Source organism: Manacus candei, unplaced genomic scaffold, assembly GCF_025592945.1.
Source record: "Manacus candei isolate 608988 ecotype Guabito, Panama unplaced genomic scaffold, ASM2559294v1 h1tg000057l, whole genome shotgun sequence".
Classification (NCBI taxonomy): Eukaryota; Metazoa; Chordata; class Aves; order Passeriformes; family Pipridae; genus Manacus; species Manacus candei.
The window spans coordinates 11949137-11970710 of record NW_026138105.1 but is presented as its reverse complement, the minus strand read 5'-3'; the positions used below and the strand labels follow the sequence as shown (position 1 = coordinate 11970710).

The 21574-nt window shown below is 46.2% G+C and overlaps 1 protein-coding gene across 1 annotated transcript in view; it reads left to right on the top strand.

The window, feature by feature from the left end:
* The first annotated feature begins 6227 nt into the window (after positions 1-6227).
* PRPF6 (pre-mRNA processing factor 6) overlaps positions 6228-21574 on the top strand; it is a 24711-nt gene continuing 9364 nt past the window's right edge. The window contains exons 1-14 of the mRNA XM_051803389.1: positions 6228-6400; positions 7310-7478; positions 8860-8978; positions 9476-9554; positions 10187-10363; positions 11184-11339; positions 11792-11886; positions 12615-12771; positions 12982-13144; positions 15930-16048; positions 16717-16935; positions 18228-18350; positions 19188-19309; positions 20440-20578. Coding sequence (XP_051659349.1) covers positions 6330-6400; positions 7310-7478; positions 8860-8978; positions 9476-9554; positions 10187-10363; positions 11184-11339; positions 11792-11886; positions 12615-12771; positions 12982-13144; positions 15930-16048; positions 16717-16935; positions 18228-18350; positions 19188-19309; positions 20440-20578 — 1908 coding nt within the window. The 5' untranslated portion in view covers positions 6228-6329. The remainder of the gene's footprint in view (positions 6401-7309; positions 7479-8859; positions 8979-9475; positions 9555-10186; positions 10364-11183; positions 11340-11791; positions 11887-12614; positions 12772-12981; positions 13145-15929; positions 16049-16716; positions 16936-18227; positions 18351-19187; positions 19310-20439; positions 20579-21574) is intronic.

The window sequence follows — 21574 nt, the reverse complement described above, 5'->3', positions numbered from 1 at the left end:
TCCTTGCAGCCCCGTGGGTTGGGAACTGACAATCCCAAGCCAAACACCACAGAGGGGTTTTCCCAAATGCCCCCTACCCCCAAATTTTTTGGGCAAAGAGGTTAAAATGAGCTTGTTAAGGCACTTGCAGGGTGACAGAATCAAAAACAGCTTCGTGCTGAAGCCTCCTGCCTGGTATGGGGTGATGGATGGCACTTAACCAGGCATGGAAATATTTAGTGTTCTGAAAATCTCTCCCTGAAAGGAATTTATTTTCTTGTTGATAATAAAGCACCAGACCTCAGTGCTGCAGGGTAGGGGGTGCTGCAGGTCACATCAGAGCTCTGGTTTATAGAGCCCAGGGGGTCTCTGTGCTCTTTGCTGGTCCCTGGCCGGGCAGGTGACCCTCCTGCCACTCATCTGCACCTTCCCAAGGATGATGATTTACTGGCAGAGAACATCCAAAGTATTGCTCCCTGTTTGATGCTCCCTGGGACACAGAGGAGGGGTTGAAACGACGGAAGCTCATCCATTTGGAGGTTTATATAGATATATTTCTAATTGGATTTTGGCACGTCACGGTTATTTTCAAGGCAGCCTGTAATTATTTGAGAGCGTAGCCTGATCACCTCCTTTCTCTCGGCACAGAGGGTTGTTTTTTCTCTTTAATATTGTTTCCCAAAATGAAATTGTGAATTTGCAGCTTAATCCAATGAGATGACACACACGCAATGGCACCGTCCTCAAGGACAAGCGGGACGCCCGGATCCACCTCTCCCAGGTTTCTAATCAATTACCAGCAAGGGTAGAAGATATAAAAACAGTGTTTTAATTCTTTTTTGGCAAGGAAAAAATAAACATATGTATTTTAAGCAGGTGTTCGTGGGCGTTTGATGAGGTGGGGAGGTTTTGCTGGTCCTGCTGTAGCTCTGCACCCCGTGCAGGGATGCTGAGATGATGCTGCCCCGTGTCCAGCTGCATCTCCGCAGGGCTCGGGGCAGTGGAATGCTGTTCTCTGGTATTTTCTCTCCCAACCGAAACCTGATGAAATTCCCATTAATTTGAGGGTTTTATTTTTGCATGTGTTGCAATTTTTTGGGGGGCCAAAATAATTTCATCCAGCTCCATCTGCTCTCCATTAGGGAACTGAAGCTCAAGCAGGTTGGATCCTGCTGTCCTCACCAGGGTTCCCCCCAGGCCGGGCATCGCCACCGCCCCAGCGCTGTGGTTGTTATTCCCTGCCCAGAACGGGCACAAATGAAAACCATTATCCGAGCAGAGTTTTCCAGCATTTCACAGCTAATGACCATAGCACCGCCCTGCTGCATCTCAGCAGCCTCAAGTTCTTATTTTCCCCAAGCCCGATTTCAGGGCTCGGGGCTGCATTCAATTGCTACCGAATCCGATTTATTATTTACATTGCAAGGTACAGCCTGGCATGAATTGATTTGCTGTGCTCTGATTGCCACTGCACGCTGCTCTGGGATCTGGGAGCTGGTTGCTCATTCAGGCAGGATGCAAAATCAGGGATTCAGAAGTTTGGGAGTGCCAGGGTTCAAACTGCCCGGGCATCCCAGTGGTCTGTGTTCTGCTCCTGCCTTTGGTTGCATCTCTCAGGATGCAGGGAATGCTGGTCCTGGGTTAGCTTGTGTCTCCCCAAGAGTTGTCACCCTGGTGCTGTGAAGATCAGGTGGTTGCAATATCTCACCTCTCATAAGAAGTTGGGTCTAGGGAAAGAGAGGGGCCAAAGTGACACAGGGAGCACAGAGCAAACAGTGAGAGCAGAGATGGGAAGTAACAGAATTGGGAAACAATTGGAAGCCCTGGTGTTTTGAGGGATGTTTAGCAGGCCATCACCTTCACCTTCATTATCAGCTTCACTTTCACCTTCAACTTTATCTTCACCTTTGCCTTTACCCTCACTTTCGCTCTCATCCTGCCCATGTTTGGAGCTTGCAATGCCTTGGATGGCAGAAATGATTGAAAACCCCCCAAACCTGAGCCCTTTGCTCCAGAGCCATGGAGACCAGAGGCAGCAGGGGTTTAGGCAGCTCTGCCAACAATTTGTCATTGGAGATGGACCCAGACCAGCAGGTTGGAGGACAGGACCATGGACATGCTGCCCTGGGCATGGGGAAGCTCCACACCTGCCTCATCCATCTGTCCAAATCACTGGCTACTCTGGGAAACGTTGTCCTTCTCCCAGAGCTCTAGACTTTGGACATTCCTGGAGGAAAAGACAATTTTAAGGAATCCTTTTGGGCAGCATCATTAGCATGCCACTGGCAAGACACCAGTGCCTCTGAGCTCTCTTCCACATTCTTCCCGGCAAACCTCTGGCTGGTGTCAGCTCTGCTCTCTCAATTGCCAAGGGTGTGAGCTCAGTGATGAAGCCCTTTAGAAGCCTCTGCTAATTGTCTCTGAGACTTCAGATGGCTTTGGGGGGAGACGCTCAGAGGCACCTCGCTCCCTCCCAGCTGCTGTGGGAGCTCAGCACCTGCTGCCTCCGGCTCTGGTGCAGCTTCTGTCTCGCACTGGAGCTCGTCTTGGGGTGTGAAGGGGAGCAGACGCCACAGATGCATCCTCGGGGTGCCTCTCTATCGTAGCAAGGGACTAATTAAAATTTCAGGATATATATTTACCTAATACGGAGTTGATTTGTTAAGTAGGACATCCTGTCTTCAGAGGATTTCACGGCATCGGGTGATAATCAAGTGAGAACAGACTCCAAAAGCGTTAATTTAGGAGCCGAGACGGTAGGGATTGAAAACGAGCCGCTGTTTTAGTCTTCTCTCACACTTCGATGTCTGAAACCCAAGTAATCATCCCATTTGGGAGTGCAAAGCAGCAGCAGCACCCCCCATCAAGCACCATGCTGGCTGGGGGTGCAAGTGTGACTGGGGCTGTGGTGGCTGAATTTGGGCTCTTTAACCTCCCAGGGCTCAGTGGAGGAGCTCACACTGCTCCAGGTACTCCTGGTACCTCTGGGATGTCCTGCTCCTGTGCATGGCACTGACACACAGGTAGGGGCTGGGTTTCTGCTCAGAGCTTGCAGGCAGGAGTTTTGCAACAGGAATATTCACAGAATCATGGCATAGATTGGGCTAGAAGGGACTTTTAAAGTCTATTCCATCTCATTCCAACCCCCCTGTTATGAGCAGAGACATCTTCCACTAGATCAGGTTGCTCAAAGCCCCATCTAGCCTGACCCTGAACACTTACAAGGATGGAGCAGCCCCCATCTCCCTGGGTAACCTGTGCTGCTGTTTTACCACCCTCACAGTAAAAAACTCTTCCTTATATTTGATCTAAATCTCCCCTCTTTCAGCTTAAAGCCATTTTCCCTTCTATCCCAACAGGCAGGCACTGGGAAACAGTGCATGGGATGAGCCCTGCTGCTGATCCTGCCCTGCGGGTGCATTCTTGCTGCGCCATGTGATATTTAAAAGCACGAATTCCCAGCCTCGGGAGAGCCCTGGGGTTTGTTTTCTCGTCGTCCCGGGAGAAGCCGCTGCCGCCTCCACTTTCCCCCGGGACACAGAGGGGGCTTTGTGCGAGCGCGGGGCCGCGGTGACCCTTCCACAGCCACGGGCTGGGCAGCTCCTGGCTGGGCTTCGGGCTGGATCCTGAGCTGCCAGTCCCCGGCAGGATCCGCCTCGGTGAGCTCGTCCTTGCGCTCCATCCAAGTGATTATTTTTCACTTTCAAGCCTTTGTGAGCGATTACCCCCGTGGCCGTGCCGACGTGCCCAGCATCCCCTCCCACCTCGCTGTTCTTAGAGAGTCAGACAGAAATCGGGCTTGGAAAGTCCCAAGCCAGAAGCGGGATGACTCTGCATCCAGGAGACGGGATCGACCTGCTGTCAGTAGTCCCATCCCTCTGGAGTTTTATTCCTCATCCCAAAAATGCTGTGGAGGGTGCTAAGAAGTGCTGTACTGACATGCAGACCAGGCAGCAGCTCCCTGAAGTTGGTGCAGCATATTTGCATTGTTAACAGGTGCTGTTACCCTTTTACCCCCTCTGATTTTGTTGCAGAGGGGAGAAAGTGTCTCCTCCCTGCTTCCCATGCCATTTTAAGGTGTTTGGGGAGTTCAGAGCAATGCCAACGTTAGCAGCAGACACACATGGAACACCCCACTCCTTCCCACCAGAGGCCACAGGGAATGGCCACCTCCTGGTCCCGATGATCCCAGGAGGAGCTCAGGGCATTCTCCCAACCTCACTTCCCTCCCCACCACCCCACAGTAGCATTAATCAGAATAATTGCTGATTAAGAACCTCGCCATGCTTTTGCCCATGTTCCTGCAGCAAACCCGTGTCAGGGCTTGGGTAGCAAAGGGAAATCCAAGGAGAAACCCATGGGGTGCCTGAAGAGCAGAGCTGGGCTGGTGAGGATGCTCAAGGGCCAGATCCTGAACCACTCATCCCTGCCACGCTCCAACATAGTGGGAAGGTCAACCCAGAGCTCCCAGTGCCTCCAGTGCAGAGGGTCAGTGGGATGTGCAGCCAGTGCTCTCCCCTGCACTCACCATACCAAACACCGGGTCCATGCCCAGAGATGATTAAAACTCATTTATGGTTGATTTTCCTCAACCTATAAGTTATTCTGAATTTTCTCCTTGGTTGGAGTGTGCGTGCACTGCGAATTCTGGTCACCTGTGGGAGAGAGGAAACCTTCCTGCATCTGGGAAGGCTGAATGTTGTTGTGTAAAGAGAAGATTTACAGCCCTAACACCAGCACCATGCTGGGGTCACACTGCTGCCAAACCCTCACCTCAGCTCTGTCTTGCAGTGGACTGTCCCAAAAATGAAATTCCTGCTTCCAGGGAATTGGGCACTTCCCTGCTCTCCCCATACTTCTGTCGGTCAAGGAGGTCCCTGATGGGCTTCTGTTTGTCCTCCATCCTCTGGAAGGATGGGGGGGGGAACAATTTGCCCTGAAACCCCCCTAAATTTCCCCCATCCAGCCCACAGGGAAGACCCTCATGGCACAGGATGTGCTGGAGCAGGGATGCAGCTCTGGGTGTCGAGAGGAGGATGGGCTTGCTGGGACAGGCTGTGGGGTCTGGGGGCCCCACACCCCTCCCTGGTGCTGAGGATGTTCCCGTGGGCTCTGCCCTCACTCCAGGGTGCCCAGCCAGGAGAGCTGGGATGCTGCAGCCTCCCTTTCCCTCTGCCACTCCAACAATTTGGCAAAAGGGATTTTATTTTTTTTTTCTCTCCAGCAAAACCCAAAAATAGATTGATGGGAAGCGGCTGGGGGCTGGGATGCCATTAGCATGCAAAATGGGGCTATTTATCTTCCCCGCAGCTGGTTTCTGCTCCAAGACCTGGCAGGGACTGGCAGTGGGAGGCAGGGCTGTGCTGGGAGGGGGCTGTGGGACAGTTCCCAAAACAGCCCGTTCGCACCCCTCTTGCTGCCCTTGCCCCTGTGGTCTGTGACCCTGAGCCTCTCCCGAGGGACAAGGAGCTTCTGCCTCTCTGTCATGGGCATGGTTTCAGGGTCACCTGGAGACTTTTCAGGTGGCAGATAATTAATCCTGGCACCAGCTGTGGGTGGGCAGGAGAAACCTGCCCAGTGCTCTATCTGGGGAAACCAAGGCAGGAGCTCCTGGGACAGGCTCAGGTCCCTTGGAAAGATGGATGAGCAGAGGTGGTCAATCCATGCACCCCAAGGGGCTGGACCCATGCTCCCTGCCCCCTTGGGACACCTAGTTCCCTTGGCACTGCCATCCCTGCTGTCACCACACAGCAAAGACGGAGGTGAGAGACTCCAGGCTGGTGAAGGAATGAGCAGAAAACCTGCTCCTGCTCCCAGAGATAATTTTTCTTGGGAGGAAGGGAAGCAGAGGGAGGGGGGAAGCGAAGCTCACAAGTTCCACGATAGCACAGCTTCAGCATCCCCACCCTCAGCCCCATCATTCCAATCACCTTCATCACCTTCATGCACACCATTTCCATCCACACCATCCTAATGTCCACCTTTCCCAATATCCCCATCCTTATAATCCCCGTCTCCACCATCCCTATCATTCACATCCCCATCCTTATCATCCCTACCCCCATCATTCCCATAATTCCCTATATCCCCATCCTTATCATCTCCATCTTCACCATCCCCATCATTCCCATCCCGCAACATTCCCATCATTGCCACCATCCTCACCAAGGCTCGGGACCGCCGGGGCGCCAGGGGGCGAGCTGCTCCTCGGCGGGAGCGGAAGTGCCGCTCTGCCCTCGCGGGCGGCCCCGACTGCTCCTGCCGTCGCTTCTGCTTCCGCCGCCACCGCCGTCGCCTCTCGGTCGCCTCCGTCGGCCCCGTTCCGCTCCCGGCTCGTCGCCACCGGCACCATGAACAAGAAGAAGAAGCCGTTCCTGGGCATGCCCGCGCCCCTGGGCTACGTGCCGGGGCTGGGCCGCGGGTGAGACGCCGCCCGGGCCCGGCCTGGGCCTTCCCCGACCCGGTCCCCCGACGCCTGTCTGGGTGTCCTCGTCCCTTCCCCGCCCGTCCCCGTCCCCTCTTTAGCTGGGCGGGCTTGTGTTTAAAAGCGAGCCCGGCCCCGGGGATGAGGCCCCGGGTGCTCCAAACGCCGCTGCTGGGAAGGGTTTGTGTCCCTCCCTATTCTGTGCCCGTGGGGCCCTCTGAAACACTATCAAACGGGGGGTGTCTGTGCAGGGAGCATTGAGGAGGGTTTGATGGGGGCTGGGGCCGCCTTTGGTGGGGCTGGGGTGTCCTTTGGTGGGAGTGAGTTGTGTTTGTGTCCCCCGATTTGTTTGTGCCCTCGCCTGGGGAGGTCCTGCCGGCTGTGCCCGGGAGCTGCTGCCAGGCGAGTGTGGGGTTTCAGAGGAGCCCCAGTGGCCCCATCCCTGCACCCAGACCCTCCTGTAGTGACTGGCAGCCTGCAGGGCCAGCTGCTCACTGTGTTTAACACTGCTTAGGAGGGAAGCCTCGTCTGGGTGCAGGATGGCAGAGCAGTGAGCCAGGTGGTTGCAGAGTCCTTGTGGATGAAGTTCTCCCTGTAAAAGGTTGCCAAGAGGAGCTGTGGCTGCCCCATCCCTGGAAGTGTCCAAGGCTGGGTTGAACTGGGCTTGGAGCAACCTGGTCTAGTGGAAGGTGTCCCTGCCCATGGCAGGGGGTGAGCTTTGAGGTCCTTTCCAATCCGAACCGCTCCATGATCCTAAGGACATTTTTCCCCCCAGACTTTGTGGGCACGGCGAGTGGCCGACGCCGTTCTCACGAAGGAGCGATGTTCTCCCTTGCCCGTTCCAGGGGGTGGCTGGGACAGGCTGGGGTTGCAATGAGCTGAGCAGCCGCTGGTTTGTCCCCCCAGAGCCACGGGTTTCACCACCCGCTCCGACATTGGCCCTGCCCGCGATGCCAACGACCCCGTGGACGACCGGCACGCGCCGCCCGGGAAGAGGACGGTGGGGGACCAGATGAAGAAGAACCAGACTGCTGACGACGACGATGAGGACCTGAACGACACCAACTACGACGAGGTGACGAGCTCTGCATCAGCCTGCACGTGTTTTTCCCCAAGTGCAAGAGGAGTCCCCTGAGCTCTCTGCCCTTGGCTGAGCCTCCAAGGCCAGAATTTCCTGTAGTTTGCAGCCAGCGTTTCCTTTTTTTCGTATGGATTTATTGAGACCTAACAGTGCACACAGTGTTGTGGTGCTTACAGGGTTTTGTTGTGGCCTTGCTCCATGTATTGGGGTCTAATTATCTATACAGATAGATAATTTTCTATATAGTTTATAGAATTATATATATTATGTATGATATATATATAAAATATATAATACATATATTATATATAAATAAACATACATAATATATATAAAATATATAACTTACATATAAGTAAACATGCATAATATATATAAAATATATAACTTACATATAAATATATACTGTATAATATATAACATAATAATATATAATGTATATTATATTTTATATATATTTTATATTTATCTTATTAATCTAACCCATACAGATTTTTAATTATCTATACAGATAAAATTTTTCTATATAATTTATAGAATTATATATTTTATATATTTTATATATATAATATATTAATTTTCTGTCTAATTTACATTTTATTAATCTAATTATCTATACAGATAAAAATTTTCTGTATAATTTATACAATTATTTATTTTATATATAAAATATATATGTCATTTATATATTAAATATTATATTAATTTTCTGTATTATTTACATTTATTTTATTAATCTGATTATCTTTACAGATTTTAATTATCTATACAGAGCCCTGAGAATCTTGGGAAAAGGCCCATAAATAAAAATTAGTTTAAGTATTTTAGGTGATGTATTTTTTGAAATCTAAGCTTTTGTGCCTTGACAAGGTTGGACTTTGATGATTTTGGGGGTCCTTTTCAACCTAAAGGGTTCTGTGACGTGCATTTGTCCTTATGTGGCCTGTGTAGTCTTCCTGTGTTTAGATCCCTCTTTGCTTATTTGAATGTTGTGATATTCTTTCTGTTTGCTTTCGCTGGTTTAGAAAGAAAAAGTGGTTAATGGAAGAAAATGGCTTTTCTATCCTGGGATCTCATTTATTGCTTAATAGAAGCAATTTTGAAGGAGAAGCTGTTTTGAAAGAGTAGCAATTTTGAAAGAGAAGCAATTTTGAAGCAGTTTTGCTTCAAATGGTGTGGGAGAATAAACACTTGGGGTGGTAGAAGAAAGCTGCTTTTATTTGGGGCTGTGTTAGTCTGATGCAATGTTGTCAGAAATAGCCTGCTTGTGCAGTTCTGGTGCTCTGGGCGACTGGTGGGCAGTAGCAGGAACATAACAGGAGCTTTAAAATGCCTTTTTTTCCTGGTTTCTCTCTCTTTCTCTCCAAATTCACAGTTCAATGGCTATGCTGGGAGCCTGTTCTCAAGTGGTCCCTATGAAAAAGATGATGAGGAAGCAGATGCTATTTATGCAGCTTTGGACAAGAGGATGGATGAACGCAGGAAAGAGAGAAGGTAGGATAAGCTACAGCACTGGGATGAGGTGTTTTCTGGTTAATTAAGGCTATTTTGCACCAGCTGCTTTGAGAATGGATGTGGTTGAGTTACTTCACTGTAGTTAATTAAGTCTCTGTAGTTCATTAAGATGGTGTGGGGAGATGCTGACTGACTGGTTTTGACACGTCAGGAGCTGCACAGTGCACTGGACATTGTTAAAAGAGTCCTGTAATGCCTTGTAAACAGTGGGTGTTACTTGTAAAACTCACTACCTGGTCTACAGGTAAGAGGAGATTGAAGACTGAAGTTCCCTTGGTTGGAGATGTTTGTTTTTACACTTTAAGATTGTCTGATTTGATAAGGCATCTGTCATAATGTTGATAATCACAGCTTGAAAAAAATGCCCTTTTTATACCTTAACTCTGATCAAACACATTTTTCTGTATTAGCAGCACTTTGATTAAAGACTTGCCAGGTGTTACTTTGAGCATAACCTCAGTTCTCCTTTTCCTAAGGGAACAACGAGAAAAAGAGGAAATAGAGAAATACCGTATGGAACGACCCAAAATTCAGCAGCAGTTCTCAGACTTGAAAGTAAGGACAAGAAATGTCTGAAATGGGACTTTTTATGAGATATGAGAGGTGGCTCTATGTTCCTTTGTGTGTATGTGTGTTTCTTTGCTCAGATCTTGTGTGTTGGCAAACAAGTTATTCTCCAGACTAGAATTAATTTGTATTGGAATTCATCCTGTTCTTGTGGATACACAAGGTAGTGAAATTCCTACAAATTTTGATACTAGGCTTTTGTTTTGTGCTTTATTGAAGATGTTACACTTCTGTTTTTGGGGGACTAGTAACTTCTTGGCATTGGAGGAGTCACTGAGCAGGATCTCCTGCCTCTAAATCTGCTTTTAAATAAAATGTATTGTTTAAGCTGCTGTCTGATGATTAGTAATAAACCATTCAATGCTGCAGGCATTAGGATTAATCTGAATGCTTGTAGAACTGAATTTAATAACAAAATTGATTTGGAATCTCAGTCTGGACTAAAACCAAATTCTAATTAAAGGCATCTAATTCCTTTGTACATTGGATTAGAAAAAAATCTGACCTTTAAGTCTTTAATTGATCTTGAGTTATTTCAAGAATATAAATCTATTAAGGAGTTAGAGCAGTTAAAAAGAAATTTCTACAGCAAATACTGACGACAACTCCTGTTTGAACAGCGGAAATTAGCAGAGGTTACAGAAGAGGAGTGGCTGAGTATTCCAGAGGTTGGAGACGCCAGGAACAAGCGTCAGAGGAATCCCCGTTATGAGAAGCTGACTCCTGTCCCTGACAGCTTCTTTGCAAAGCATTTACAGTCAGGGGAGAATCACACTACTGTGGACCCACGTCAGACAGTGAGTACACAGCAAACCTGAGGCAGCCATGGTCAAACTTTAAGTTAGAGATGAGGGTTGAACTGGGAGTTGGAAAAAAAAGCTACTTGACCAAAAAACTTGTTGCGGTTTGTGAGTCTGTCAAAAGAATTCTGGATGTTAAACTCCTGTGCTTGCTGGAGCCTTTCAGTGCACACTCATTGCCAGAGAAAATGTGAGGATAAGCAGGGAGAGCCTAATTTTTGGGCTAAAAATGAAATGTTTAAAAGAAAGTGTTCATTTTCTTTTCCTCTGGCTGTAAAATGGTGATAGGGAGTTTTGGTGAGCATAACCAGCATCTGTTTCTGTTACATCAACATCTTGCAAAAATGGAACAGAAAATAAAGCTTGATTTCACCTAATGGTTTGCTCACCCCTGGAGCAGTTGTGTCAAAAATTATTTGCTGTGTAAAATAATTGAATTACTTGAAAATTAAGTAATTTAGCACGTTGCTCCTGTGGTCATAGAGTTACAGGAGCAGCTGACTGGCCCTGGACTGGTTCCCTGGTGTCCGTGGGATATTCTTGTTTAAATGTGCCAGGTTTAGATGCCCGTGCTTGAATTTTTCAATTTCTTGTTGCTTATTTCACTGACTTGACTAAACTTGAGTAATTACCTACAGATATGCAAATCCTATATGAGAAGTGTTTTGTGATCCAGGGAAGCGATTTCAGAACTACTTGTGTGGGTTTGGCATCTCTGTCCTGCAGCTGTTGGGGAAGAGCAGATCAGTCAATAGCCTGAATTATTTTTGAAATCTCAAAGATGTTTTAGGAATGAATTTCTCACTCTTGTTTTTAGCAATTTGGAGGATTGAATACTCCATATCCAGGGGGTCTGAATACTCCATACCCAGGAGGAATGACACCAGGCTTAATGACACCTGGGACAGGTGAACTGGATATGAGAAAGATTGGCCAAGCCAGAAACACCTTGATGGATATGAGGCTAAGCCAGGTAAGGATGTGGGAAGGTAGGATCTGGTGTAGCTGGGATTGATGTTGTGCTGCTATTTAAGCCCTTGTTTTAGAAGACCCAAGAACAGCTGACCTGTGAAATAATTTTGTATGTCTTCTCCCCAAATCTCATACCTTCAACACAAATAGAATTTCCTTAGAAATAACAGTTTGTCCCTGGAATTCTTGGTCATTATGGGAGAACAGACTGCCTGGTTATACCAGAGGTGGACTTAAAGCAAACAGCACAGGTGGTGTTACCAAGGAAGCATCTCCTCTATCCTGTATAGGGATGCAGGACAAGCTGCTGAAAAATATTACTCTTAAATTACTGAATTCTGTTTTTTTCATTTCCCATCTAAATGTGGTTTATACTAAAAAGAAGGGCTTTCCAGTGTTTAGTGTGTGGGGCTGTGAGTGGCCATTTCAGTAGCTCTCACTTGACTTTGCCAGGTGTCGGACTCTGTGAGTGGCCAGACTGTAGTGGATCCAAAAGGATATTTGACAGACTTGAATTCGATGATTCCCACGCACGGAGGAGATATCAAGTAAGTTTAAGAAGGATTAACAGATTTATCCTCTTAGTAGTGGCAGTGATCCTGCATATAAATGGGAATCTATCTGAGCGGGTGCTTTCAGCTGGCATTTAATTTGTAAGAGATACCAGGTGAGTTTTTGAGGATGAATTCTTTTAACATGAGATCTGGTGTAGTCTTTAAGCTGAGGTGTTTAGCATCTGACCTGGATGCATCAATTGTGGGGATTGTTTCCATTCTATCCCTGTTTCCATGCCAGAATAATGGCAGTGTGTGGCTGCCTGCCAGCCAGGAAATTACCTGGTTAATTGTACCTGTGTGCTGCCTAATTTAGGCTTGATTGACAACCTCTGGAAACCTCTTTAACCTGAAGTTTGACACGTGTTTCATAAAGAATTGCCATTTAAGTCAAAGCGATATGTGCAAACGCTGATCCTAATTCTTGACTTACATCAACACTTGGGCTCATCAGCTTCTGACTGCAAGTGCCCAGCTGTAATTCCCAAAAATCTTGTTTAAGTACTTAACTGGTTGTCACTGATCTCTCTGTGTTAATGTGTGTCTGTAAGCTTGTTTTGGTAGAATGTAGTTTGTGTCACCAGTGTGGAAACATTTGAGGTCCCAGTTACTGCGCGTATGAGCGTGGCTGTGAAGAACTGTCTGGAAAACACTTGCTGGTACAGGAGAATTGTTTGATGGTGTGCTGAAGATTTTCCTGCCTGTCTTTCCTCCTCCTTTAGTGATATCAAGAAAGCCCGTTTGCTCCTGAAATCTGTCCGAGAGACCAATCCTCATCACCCACCAGCCTGGATAGCATCGGCCCGGCTGGAGGAGGTCACTGGCAAACTCCAGGTGGCTCGAAACCTCATCATGAAAGGAACAGAGATGTGCCCCAAGGTCAGAATCGCTTTGCTTCCCTGCTGTTCCTGGCAGGATAGTAGGAAAAGGTTGTGGTTAATGAGCAGCAGAACCTCTGTTAAGCTTGATTCAGGCTGTGTCTGACACAGCTTCGCTGTCTGAAGTGTTACAAAACACCTATTTAGCCAGAAACTCTGATTTTATATTCTTGTTCTGATATAAAGGAAGATTGGTGGTTTTTCCTGACAGAGTGAAGATGTTTGGTTAGAAGCTGCTCGGCTTCAGCCTGGGGATACAGCCAAGGCTGTTGTGGCCCAGGCTGTCCGCCACCTTCCACAGTCTGTCCGGATCTATATCAGAGCAGCAGAGCTGGAGACAGATATCCGTGCCAAGAAACGTGTCCTTAGGAAAGGTGAGAGCTCCTGTGGGGTCAGGGAATGAAGCCTGAGCACTGCACTGTTTGTATTGCACTGTAAGTTGTTCAAGATGTGTCCATAAGTTTAAGTGCTTTTCTTGCTTCCTTGGGGGAAATACAGTTGCTAATGTGTGCCTTAATGGTGGAACTTCCTGCTATTGAGTTAGAGCAGAGGGTTGTAAAACATCCTTCAGCAAAAAGCTGTTGTTACTGAACAGTTCCAAAATGACATTTCACACACCAAAACCAATTCCAGCTTGATCAAACTTAGAGAAGTAGATGAAAGCAATTAAAAAACGATGCTCTAGGGGAAAAAAGGGTATTTTAGCTGTCACCTTGTGATATCTTTTGGAAAAGATATGGACTATGAGTTCCAACTTGCTTGTAACCTGTTAGAGACCACAGTGGTTCCTGCTGGACGAGCTTTAGAGGCCTTGGGGTTCTTGTATTGCTGAGCCTGGTGGTCTGGGGGCTTTGTTCTGTGTTCCTGAGTAATAGCCTTTCTCTGTGGTGCTTACCTGAAATCTTACATCTTCTCTTGCATTGCACTTGGAGGTTTTCTTCTTTCATAGAATTCTTTTAATTCTTTTGTCCTGAACCCATATCTTCCTCACGGGTTTATAGTATGAGTTCTATGGTTACTTGAAGTAGCTCGTATCAATAGGGATTAGATCTTTCTTGACTATTGAATTGTATCAATTGTGTCTCCTGACTTTAATCTAGACAGGGAAAAGGGTCTGGATTTAATGCATTCACTAAATCATTGTGAAGCAGTCAGTGTTGAATGGCTTGGTTTCAAAGGAATCAACTGGACACCTCTGGTGAAATGACATCTTACTACATGTGGACTATAGGTACTTCAAGGTTCCTGGGTTTGAAGTTGCAAGAGTTCAGATATTGACTGTTCAATATCTTCTTGAATTTCCATTGGCTCAGCAGTGCAATGTACTGTGAAGTGCCACTCCTCTGATACTGTGTGTCCTTCTCAGGAACAATCATAGGTCCTGACAGAAAAACACTTTTACGGGAGCAGAAATAGACCTGTGAGTCCAGCTGAGGTATGGGAGAATCTTGTGTGAGAGCAGTGACTTGCCCACTAAGTACCGAGCTTTGCTTCAGACATGGTATTTGCAAGGAGAAAAACATCTTGCTTCAGTTTTTGGAGCCACCTACTTAATCTCTGCTAAAAGCTGTTAGTGGAATGGAACAGGATTTATCATTCTCTTCCCAGTTTCTGCTTGTTAACAGCTTCACAGTGCTCTTCTGCTGCCTAGGGAACATCAGCAATATGGTGCTTGGAGCTGTTTGTATATTCAGCCTTAAATAAGTGGCAGTATAGCCCGTTATTTCTTCTAAAATAAAAAGGCCTGACTGCCAGATAATGTCACTGAAGTGTGACCTTTCATAACACGTTTCTCCTTTCTACTGGCTCTGTGCATTCCTGCCATCCAGCAGAACCTCTGGAGTTTTTAAAGCCTCAGTCTGACTGGGGAGCCTGCAAGCTGAGTGGTTCAAATGCATCTTGAGGTCTAAAAATCGAATGCTCTATTTATGAAAACATGTTCTGTCCTGCAGAGTGATGCTTTCAGCTCTTGGAAGCTGACATTATTCACTTAACTTCTTCGGGAAAATCTCCCACTGCTGCAGACTCTGAGACAAATGGTTAATGCCCGAATCCTCGGTGCACACTGCTTGTAAATCTGTTTGTGTAGAGCTGGGATCTGCTCTGAGCTGAGGCTCAGCAGTGTGCCTCTGCCTTTGCAGCAATGCTTCAAGGAACAGCCTTGCCTAGGAGCCCAGCTAGTTTCAAAGTAGATTTAGATGCCTTTTCCCACCCGTTTTTGTGTCCCTGTGATTGTGCTTTATTGAAGGAGGATGTGCTCAGCCCTCTGTTGCTATGGCACGCTTGTGTACAGTCACCATGGAAGCAGGGAAACTAATGCTGCAATGCAGCTGATACCAGTGGTCTGGGGTGCAAACTGTAGTGACAAAAGGCTAAAAAACCATTTGGTTTCTCAATCTCTCTTTAGGATATGAGGGTGGAAAGGGATGGGCTGAGTGAAGTTGTTGTTTAATGTCTCAGACAGCACATGCAGGACAGGCTGCAGAGAATGCAGTTATACCAGCAGTAGCTAACTCTTGGACAAGATTAAGGAAGCCTCAAAGAATCCTAATTAGATGAAGTCCATATTGGATTACTGGAAGCACACTTTGTACTCATGGCTTAGGGTGTTAGTGTCAGCAATACCTCTTAGTTTTTATGCATCCCTGTTTTATTTTTGCAGCAGGAACCTGAGCTGGGGTCCATTAAGCTGCCAGGAGATGCCTACAGAAAAACTAAATTGTGAGGGGACAATTTCAACATCTAAGAAATGAGGTTGTGATGTTACTTAGTGTGGAAGGTGCTCCTTTTTTATAGAGGCAGAAGCCAGCATGTTAAGCTGCCTGATTTTGAAGATCCTCATATGCTCATTTGCTGGAGCTGGAGGCTTTGTTCAGCCAGGTGTTTTACTGAGGAGGATGCAATTACAGCTTATGCAGCGAAAAAGCCCTTGGCTTTCCAAAACCTGTTTCCAATTAAAATGATTAAGTGTTTTATTTTCTGTTTTTTAAATTCTCATTGTGGAAGCAAGAGCCAATATAAGCAAAGTTCCTTCCCTTCTCTCTTTCAGGAAATTTCATCTGCAATAGGACAAATCCTTTAGTATATCATCTTTAAAAAATACAGCTCTCTTTGATAAACTACTTTATCGTGACTGACATAATTGTTTTGCCTCTCTAGCCCTTGAGCATGTTCCAAATTCGGTGCGTTTGTGGAAAGCAGCCGTGGAGCTGGAGGAGCCTGAGGATGCCAGGATCATGCTGAGCCGGGCTGTGGAGTGCTGTCCAACCAGTGTTGAAGTGAGTTTAAAAAAAGTGAAATGAAGAACCCCCTACACACCCCTTGGGGCTGGCAGTAGAGCTTTGCAAACAAAAGGCGGGATGAGGTGCAGTGTTTCTCCACACAAGGTTTTCTACCACACGCTTCATGCCGCAGCGGGAAGGATGTGATGAGTAGTGGACTGTGCTTTTTTGTCTCCAGAGTTAATTGTCTGGTGGTCATTACATGGCTCATTTTCCTGTGTAATTGTTAGGTTAGTCAAGGCAGTGCACAGCTGTGCCTGCTGTAGGCACTGAGCCATGTTCACATTCGTGTGTGGTGCCTCGACAGTTGCGAAAACACGCGAACACGTAGCCTGGGGAATCTAAAAGTTACTCGTTTCTGAAATGCTGAACCAGGGTGTTAAATTCAGCTGTTTGAGAGGTGATGTGAACAGAATATAGGAGCACAGCAGCCCAGCAGTTGGAGATGACATCTAGAGGTGATCAGGACTGAGCTTTAAGAGCAGCAGTAGCCTGTTTCTACTGTCCTCCATTGGTATTCCGCAGCCTGCTTGTAGGACTTGAGGATTGTTGCCAACCAGTAGCAAACAGCGTGAAGCTGCTTATCTCTGTGGGCTGACACTGCCATACGGCAGCCTTGTCATCTCCTTGTTCTCATCTCAAGTACATCTTTTGTTGCTCTGCAGCTGTGGCTCGCGCTGGCAAGACTGGAGACATATGAGAACGCTCGTAAAGTCCTTAACAAAGCCCGGGAGAATATTCCGACGGATCGTCACATCTGGATTACTGCTGCCAAACTGGAGGAAGCCAATGGAAACACCCAGATGGTGGAGAAAATCATTGACAGAGCCATCACATCTCTTAGGGCTAATGGTGTGGAAATCAACAGAGAGCAGTGGATACAGGTATGTGCTTGGTCTTGAAGGCCCATGGGAGCCCTTCAGGTTCTGTTTTGAAGGCTGCTGATGGTGGGTGTTGTGGGGCAGAGTAGTTTTGCACCTGGCTTATCAGTGGAGTTCCCTGTGAAGATACAAGAGATGAGACTAGGAAACTGTGTAGGGTCAAGGCCATAAGTGATACCCTGGAGTAACACCATATGTGTTTTGTTGAAAAATGTCTGGTTTACTTCTGTCTTGGAAGATAAGCAGCTTCAAGTTGAAGCAGCTGCTGCCTTAAGTAGAACAGAGGCTTAAAGCCTCCAGTAAAGGATTTAGGTATCTTTTGCATATGTCTCTTTTGGCTTAAAAGGTATTTGTTTGCCCCAGAAATCTTTGTCAGATAGTGTTGTGAGAAATCAATACAAATGCTGCATTTGCAGCATGTAGGAAATACTCTCTTAGTCCTGTACTGAACCTCTTTTCTCCTATGTCCTTGAGCTTAAGTCTTTAAAGAAGTTTCCTACTAAGATCACTTACAGTGGGTCAAGGCAGCAAAATCTTGGCACACTGCTTAAGAGCATTGATAATAATATTATTAGGAGAATTCTAACTTTCTTTACAACAGTAAAATAAAGGTTAATTTCAACTTCTCTCTAAAAAAAACCACCAGCACATCGTTGTCTTCTCGAGTTCCTTCTCAGTAGTAGAACTGTTCCATTTCTGTTATCTGATCAGAGGTCTTTCCAACAAGTTTAAGCAAGACATGCTTGGCTTTCTGAAAGCTTTGTGTGTCAGGAAACTCCACTTTCTTGTACATACTGTGTTGAGAGAGCCTTTGCACCTTTGATTTAACACTGGTTGAGGGGGTATTCATTTAAATTCACTTACTGCTTAGCCCATATTGAAGCTTAACAGTTATCTCAAAGCTGCAAGAAGGTCAGTAGTTTTGATGTTAAAATACTTCCTTGTGAAATTTTTACACTCTTTTATTGGCCAGGTCCCTGCTTGGCTCAGCGCAGGGTCGTGGAGCTGTAAGAAGAGACTTTTGGGGCTGGAAAGGTCACACATTGTCACACTTATTCCTTTTCAGTGGATGCAGTTGGTGTGTTCTGTTTCTTAACCAACTTCTGAATGACTCTGTGTGCAACTCCAGCACCTTCCTTGTGGGTGCAGGCTCCTAGTTAGTGTCCAGATGTGTTTGAGTAATAAGATATTTGTGCTGTGGCCCCGACCCACAATGTCTTTGTGTTTGCAACTGAGGAGTTGCCACTGCAGAATTTAACTTCTTATGCTGAGCAGGGTTTTACTCTTGTTTCTAGGATGCTGAGGAATGTGATAAAGCTGGGAGTGTGGCCACGTGCCAGGCGATCATGCGAGCTGTGATCGGGATCGGGATTGAGGAAGAAGATCGGAAACATACCTGGATGGAAGATGCAGACAGTGTATGTCCAGCTGTGCTGCTGGTTTTTGTTGCTCTTGTCTGTTTTGTTGTGGGTTTTGTGTTTTTTAATTAGAGGAAATTGAACTGGACCCTGGGAAATGGCTTTTCCAGTGAAAGTGGATGTGATTCCCACACCACCTGCCTGCCTTTGACCACTTTGTGCCTCAGGAAATTATTGGATTATAGAGCTTTATTCAGATTTGAATTTTTACTAACCAAAAAGTTGACATTCAGATAGATTGTTTACTGGTTTTGGTGTGGATTTCTTTTATGGGTGTCTGACATCAACAGAGATTGAGGTCTGAGTAAAGGAGCTGGGAGCTGAGATTGAGGCCTAAACATTGTAGCTCAAGAGTTAATGTAAGACTGGGTAAAACTTTTACCAGGCTTTCTTTGCTTTAGGGGAATAGTTTGAACATGTGCTAAAAACTAAATCATGTTTCAGCATGAGAAATGTCCAACTTCACTGGCCTTGAACTGGGCTCTGAGCAGTGGGGGGCACATTCTGTGGTGCTTAGGGTTTTGCCTGTGAAATAACAAAATGAAGTGCAAACATGAGAGCCTTTCCAGTGCCTTACTAATGTTTCAAGCTGGCCTGTGTGTGTCAGTCCCACTGAAAGGCCAGGGATACTTGTGCTCTGTAGAGGGATGCTCGGAAATTCCTTCCCTGCTTCCTTTTAAAAAGCTGATAGTAGGTGTTCTGTTCTCTATAATGCCCCAATTCATGGATTACACCGAGTTAGTGAGTTCTGTGTTGAATTATGCATGTGTAATTCCTTCTTGCTCTCGATTCCACTGCACCCCTAAGCTGACTTAGTTCTGATCTGTTTTCCTTTAGTGTGTTGCTCATAATGCCCTGGAGTGTGCCCGAGCAATTTATGCTTATGCCTTGCAAGTTTTCCCCAGCAAGAAGAGTGTGTGGCTGCGAGCAGCTTACTTTGAGAAGAACCATGGAACCAGGTATGTGTGCTGCATAATCCCTGCATGGAGGGGTTCATCCCTGTGACAGGGTGAGAGGCTGGGGAGGAAGGGAGGCGACAAGATGATCCCTGAAGTGCTGTCTTGCACGAATTAGTGCAGCTGGTGGAAACTTGCTGATGTTGTTTGCAGGTCCGACCTTCTTTGTTATTGTTGTGCTCAGAACATCATTAGGTTTTATGAAGTCATAAAATGGTTTTTGGCAATAGGGATTACTTGGTAAAAATAGCTCTGAATAGGCAAGGTAGGAACAGTCATCTTTGAGAAGGCTTTTCTGGAAAAGTATGGGGATACAAATCACCTAAAATGTGTTTTATTTAATTTTCATAGATAAACTGCTTCATTGCTGAAGTTGTCCAAGCATCTCTGGCATTTTCTGATTAAACATACTGTGAATGTGTATCACATCCTGAATTAAGATTGATGTTACACTGTCACAGCTCAGGCTCTTTTCAAAGTTTATTCATAAAGCTTTACATGTCAGGAGCTTTCTGCCCAAAGTTTAGAAGAAAGCAAACAATCTCTGCAGTAGGCCACTTATACATGTGGAATCATCCTTATTAAAGCCAACAAGGCTGTAGTGTGGAAGTGACTGCAGATGCTGAATTCTGCCTCATTCAAGCCTTTTTTTAGTTGGGAACAAACACACCTTTGCTTTTGATGTTGTTCTTCCATGTTTCCCAGTGGTGGCTGGCTTTTAAGCCCCATGTTCTACCTGTAAAGTATATTTTCCAGAGGAGAAAAAAATAAATTCAGTAAGATCAAGCCAGCTTCATCTAATAACTCTGAAAAACTTCCTATCTCAGTTTCTACTAAGGTTTGTTAAAGAGAATGGCTCTTTCCAAGAGAAAGGAGCAGTTTCTGTGAGGGCTCTTTCCACAGACTCTGTCAGGCAAAGGTGTCTGAACAATGAGCCGTTTGTGGAGTGCTGATTTCAGAACCCTTGTGAAAAAAGACCCCACCCTTTTCCTTGTTATGAAACAACTTATCAAGGTTTACAGCTTTGGACTTTGCAACAATATTTATAACATTGAGTGATAGTGAAATTGGTGTGCAAGATCTCGCCTTTGGCAGTACCTGGAGGGATTGTAACTTGCTCTTTCTTGTCTCAGGGAATCCTTGGAGGCTCTTTTGCAGAGAGCTGTTGCCCACTGTCCCAAAGCAGAAGTGCTGTGGCTCATGGGAGCCAAATCCAAGTGGCTGGCGGGAGATGTGCCAGCAGCCAGAAGCATTTTGGCCCTGGCTTTCCAGGTGGGTCTGTTAGATGTGTCAGATAGTGTTAAGTGTGACAGGTAAAGAATACAGAGGAGGCTTTTTCTGTCAACACCTGATTCCTGCTGCCTTTCAAAATGGTGGAGACTTCCGCTGTTCTTTGTTTGTGTGACAAAATGTTCTCCTGTAAAATAGCAGCAAGCTGGAAGACTGTGTTCTTACTCTTTCAGTAGTACCACACCAGGTTCTGAGTTGGAACAGGTTACCCAGAGAAGCTGTGGCTGCCCCATTCCTGGAGGTGTTCAAGGCCAGGTTGGATGGGAGCTCTGAGCAACCTGACCTAGCGAGTGGCATCCCTGCCCATGGCAGAGGGGTTGGCATGAGATGATCTTCAAGGTCTCTTTCAACTCACACCATTTTATGATTATATGAGTTTGCAAACCATCAGTTTTACTACCATGGCTCCCACCAACCCCACTCATGGATCAGAATCCCCTTCTCTTGGGTCACCTCAGGGAAAGGGTTTGGGTCTGCCCTAATTAATGAGGTCACTGTATTACTTTTGGTTTAGACCAAACCCACTAATCCAATGCAAAATGAAGGGAATTGTCTGCTCAGTGCTGTAAGAAAGATAGGCAGAGTAGTTCTAATACTGAGAGTTAGGCTTAGAATCTAAGAGATAGCAAAAAAAAAAATGACAGGTCTTGAGATGGAAGGTAAAAGATATTTAGTTCCTGAATTTGGTCTTGGTGCTCTTTGTTACCATCCTGAAAAGTTCTTGACATGGATGACTTTTATTGGAGGAGCTTTCACAGACCTCAGTGGGGAATTCAAGCTGCATTTTTTTTTGCTTGGGGTAATAAAATGAGGGTCTCATTGTGGCAGACCCTGTGATGTTTTCAGTGTTTAAACTGGAAGTTCAGAAGATCAAGCATTAATTCTTTTCAACAACTGAGAAGCATCCAGCTTCCAAACTGGCATACATCTTTGTGTTGCCCATCTGTTTTGGAGAATTTCTATAAACTTCAAAGGTCA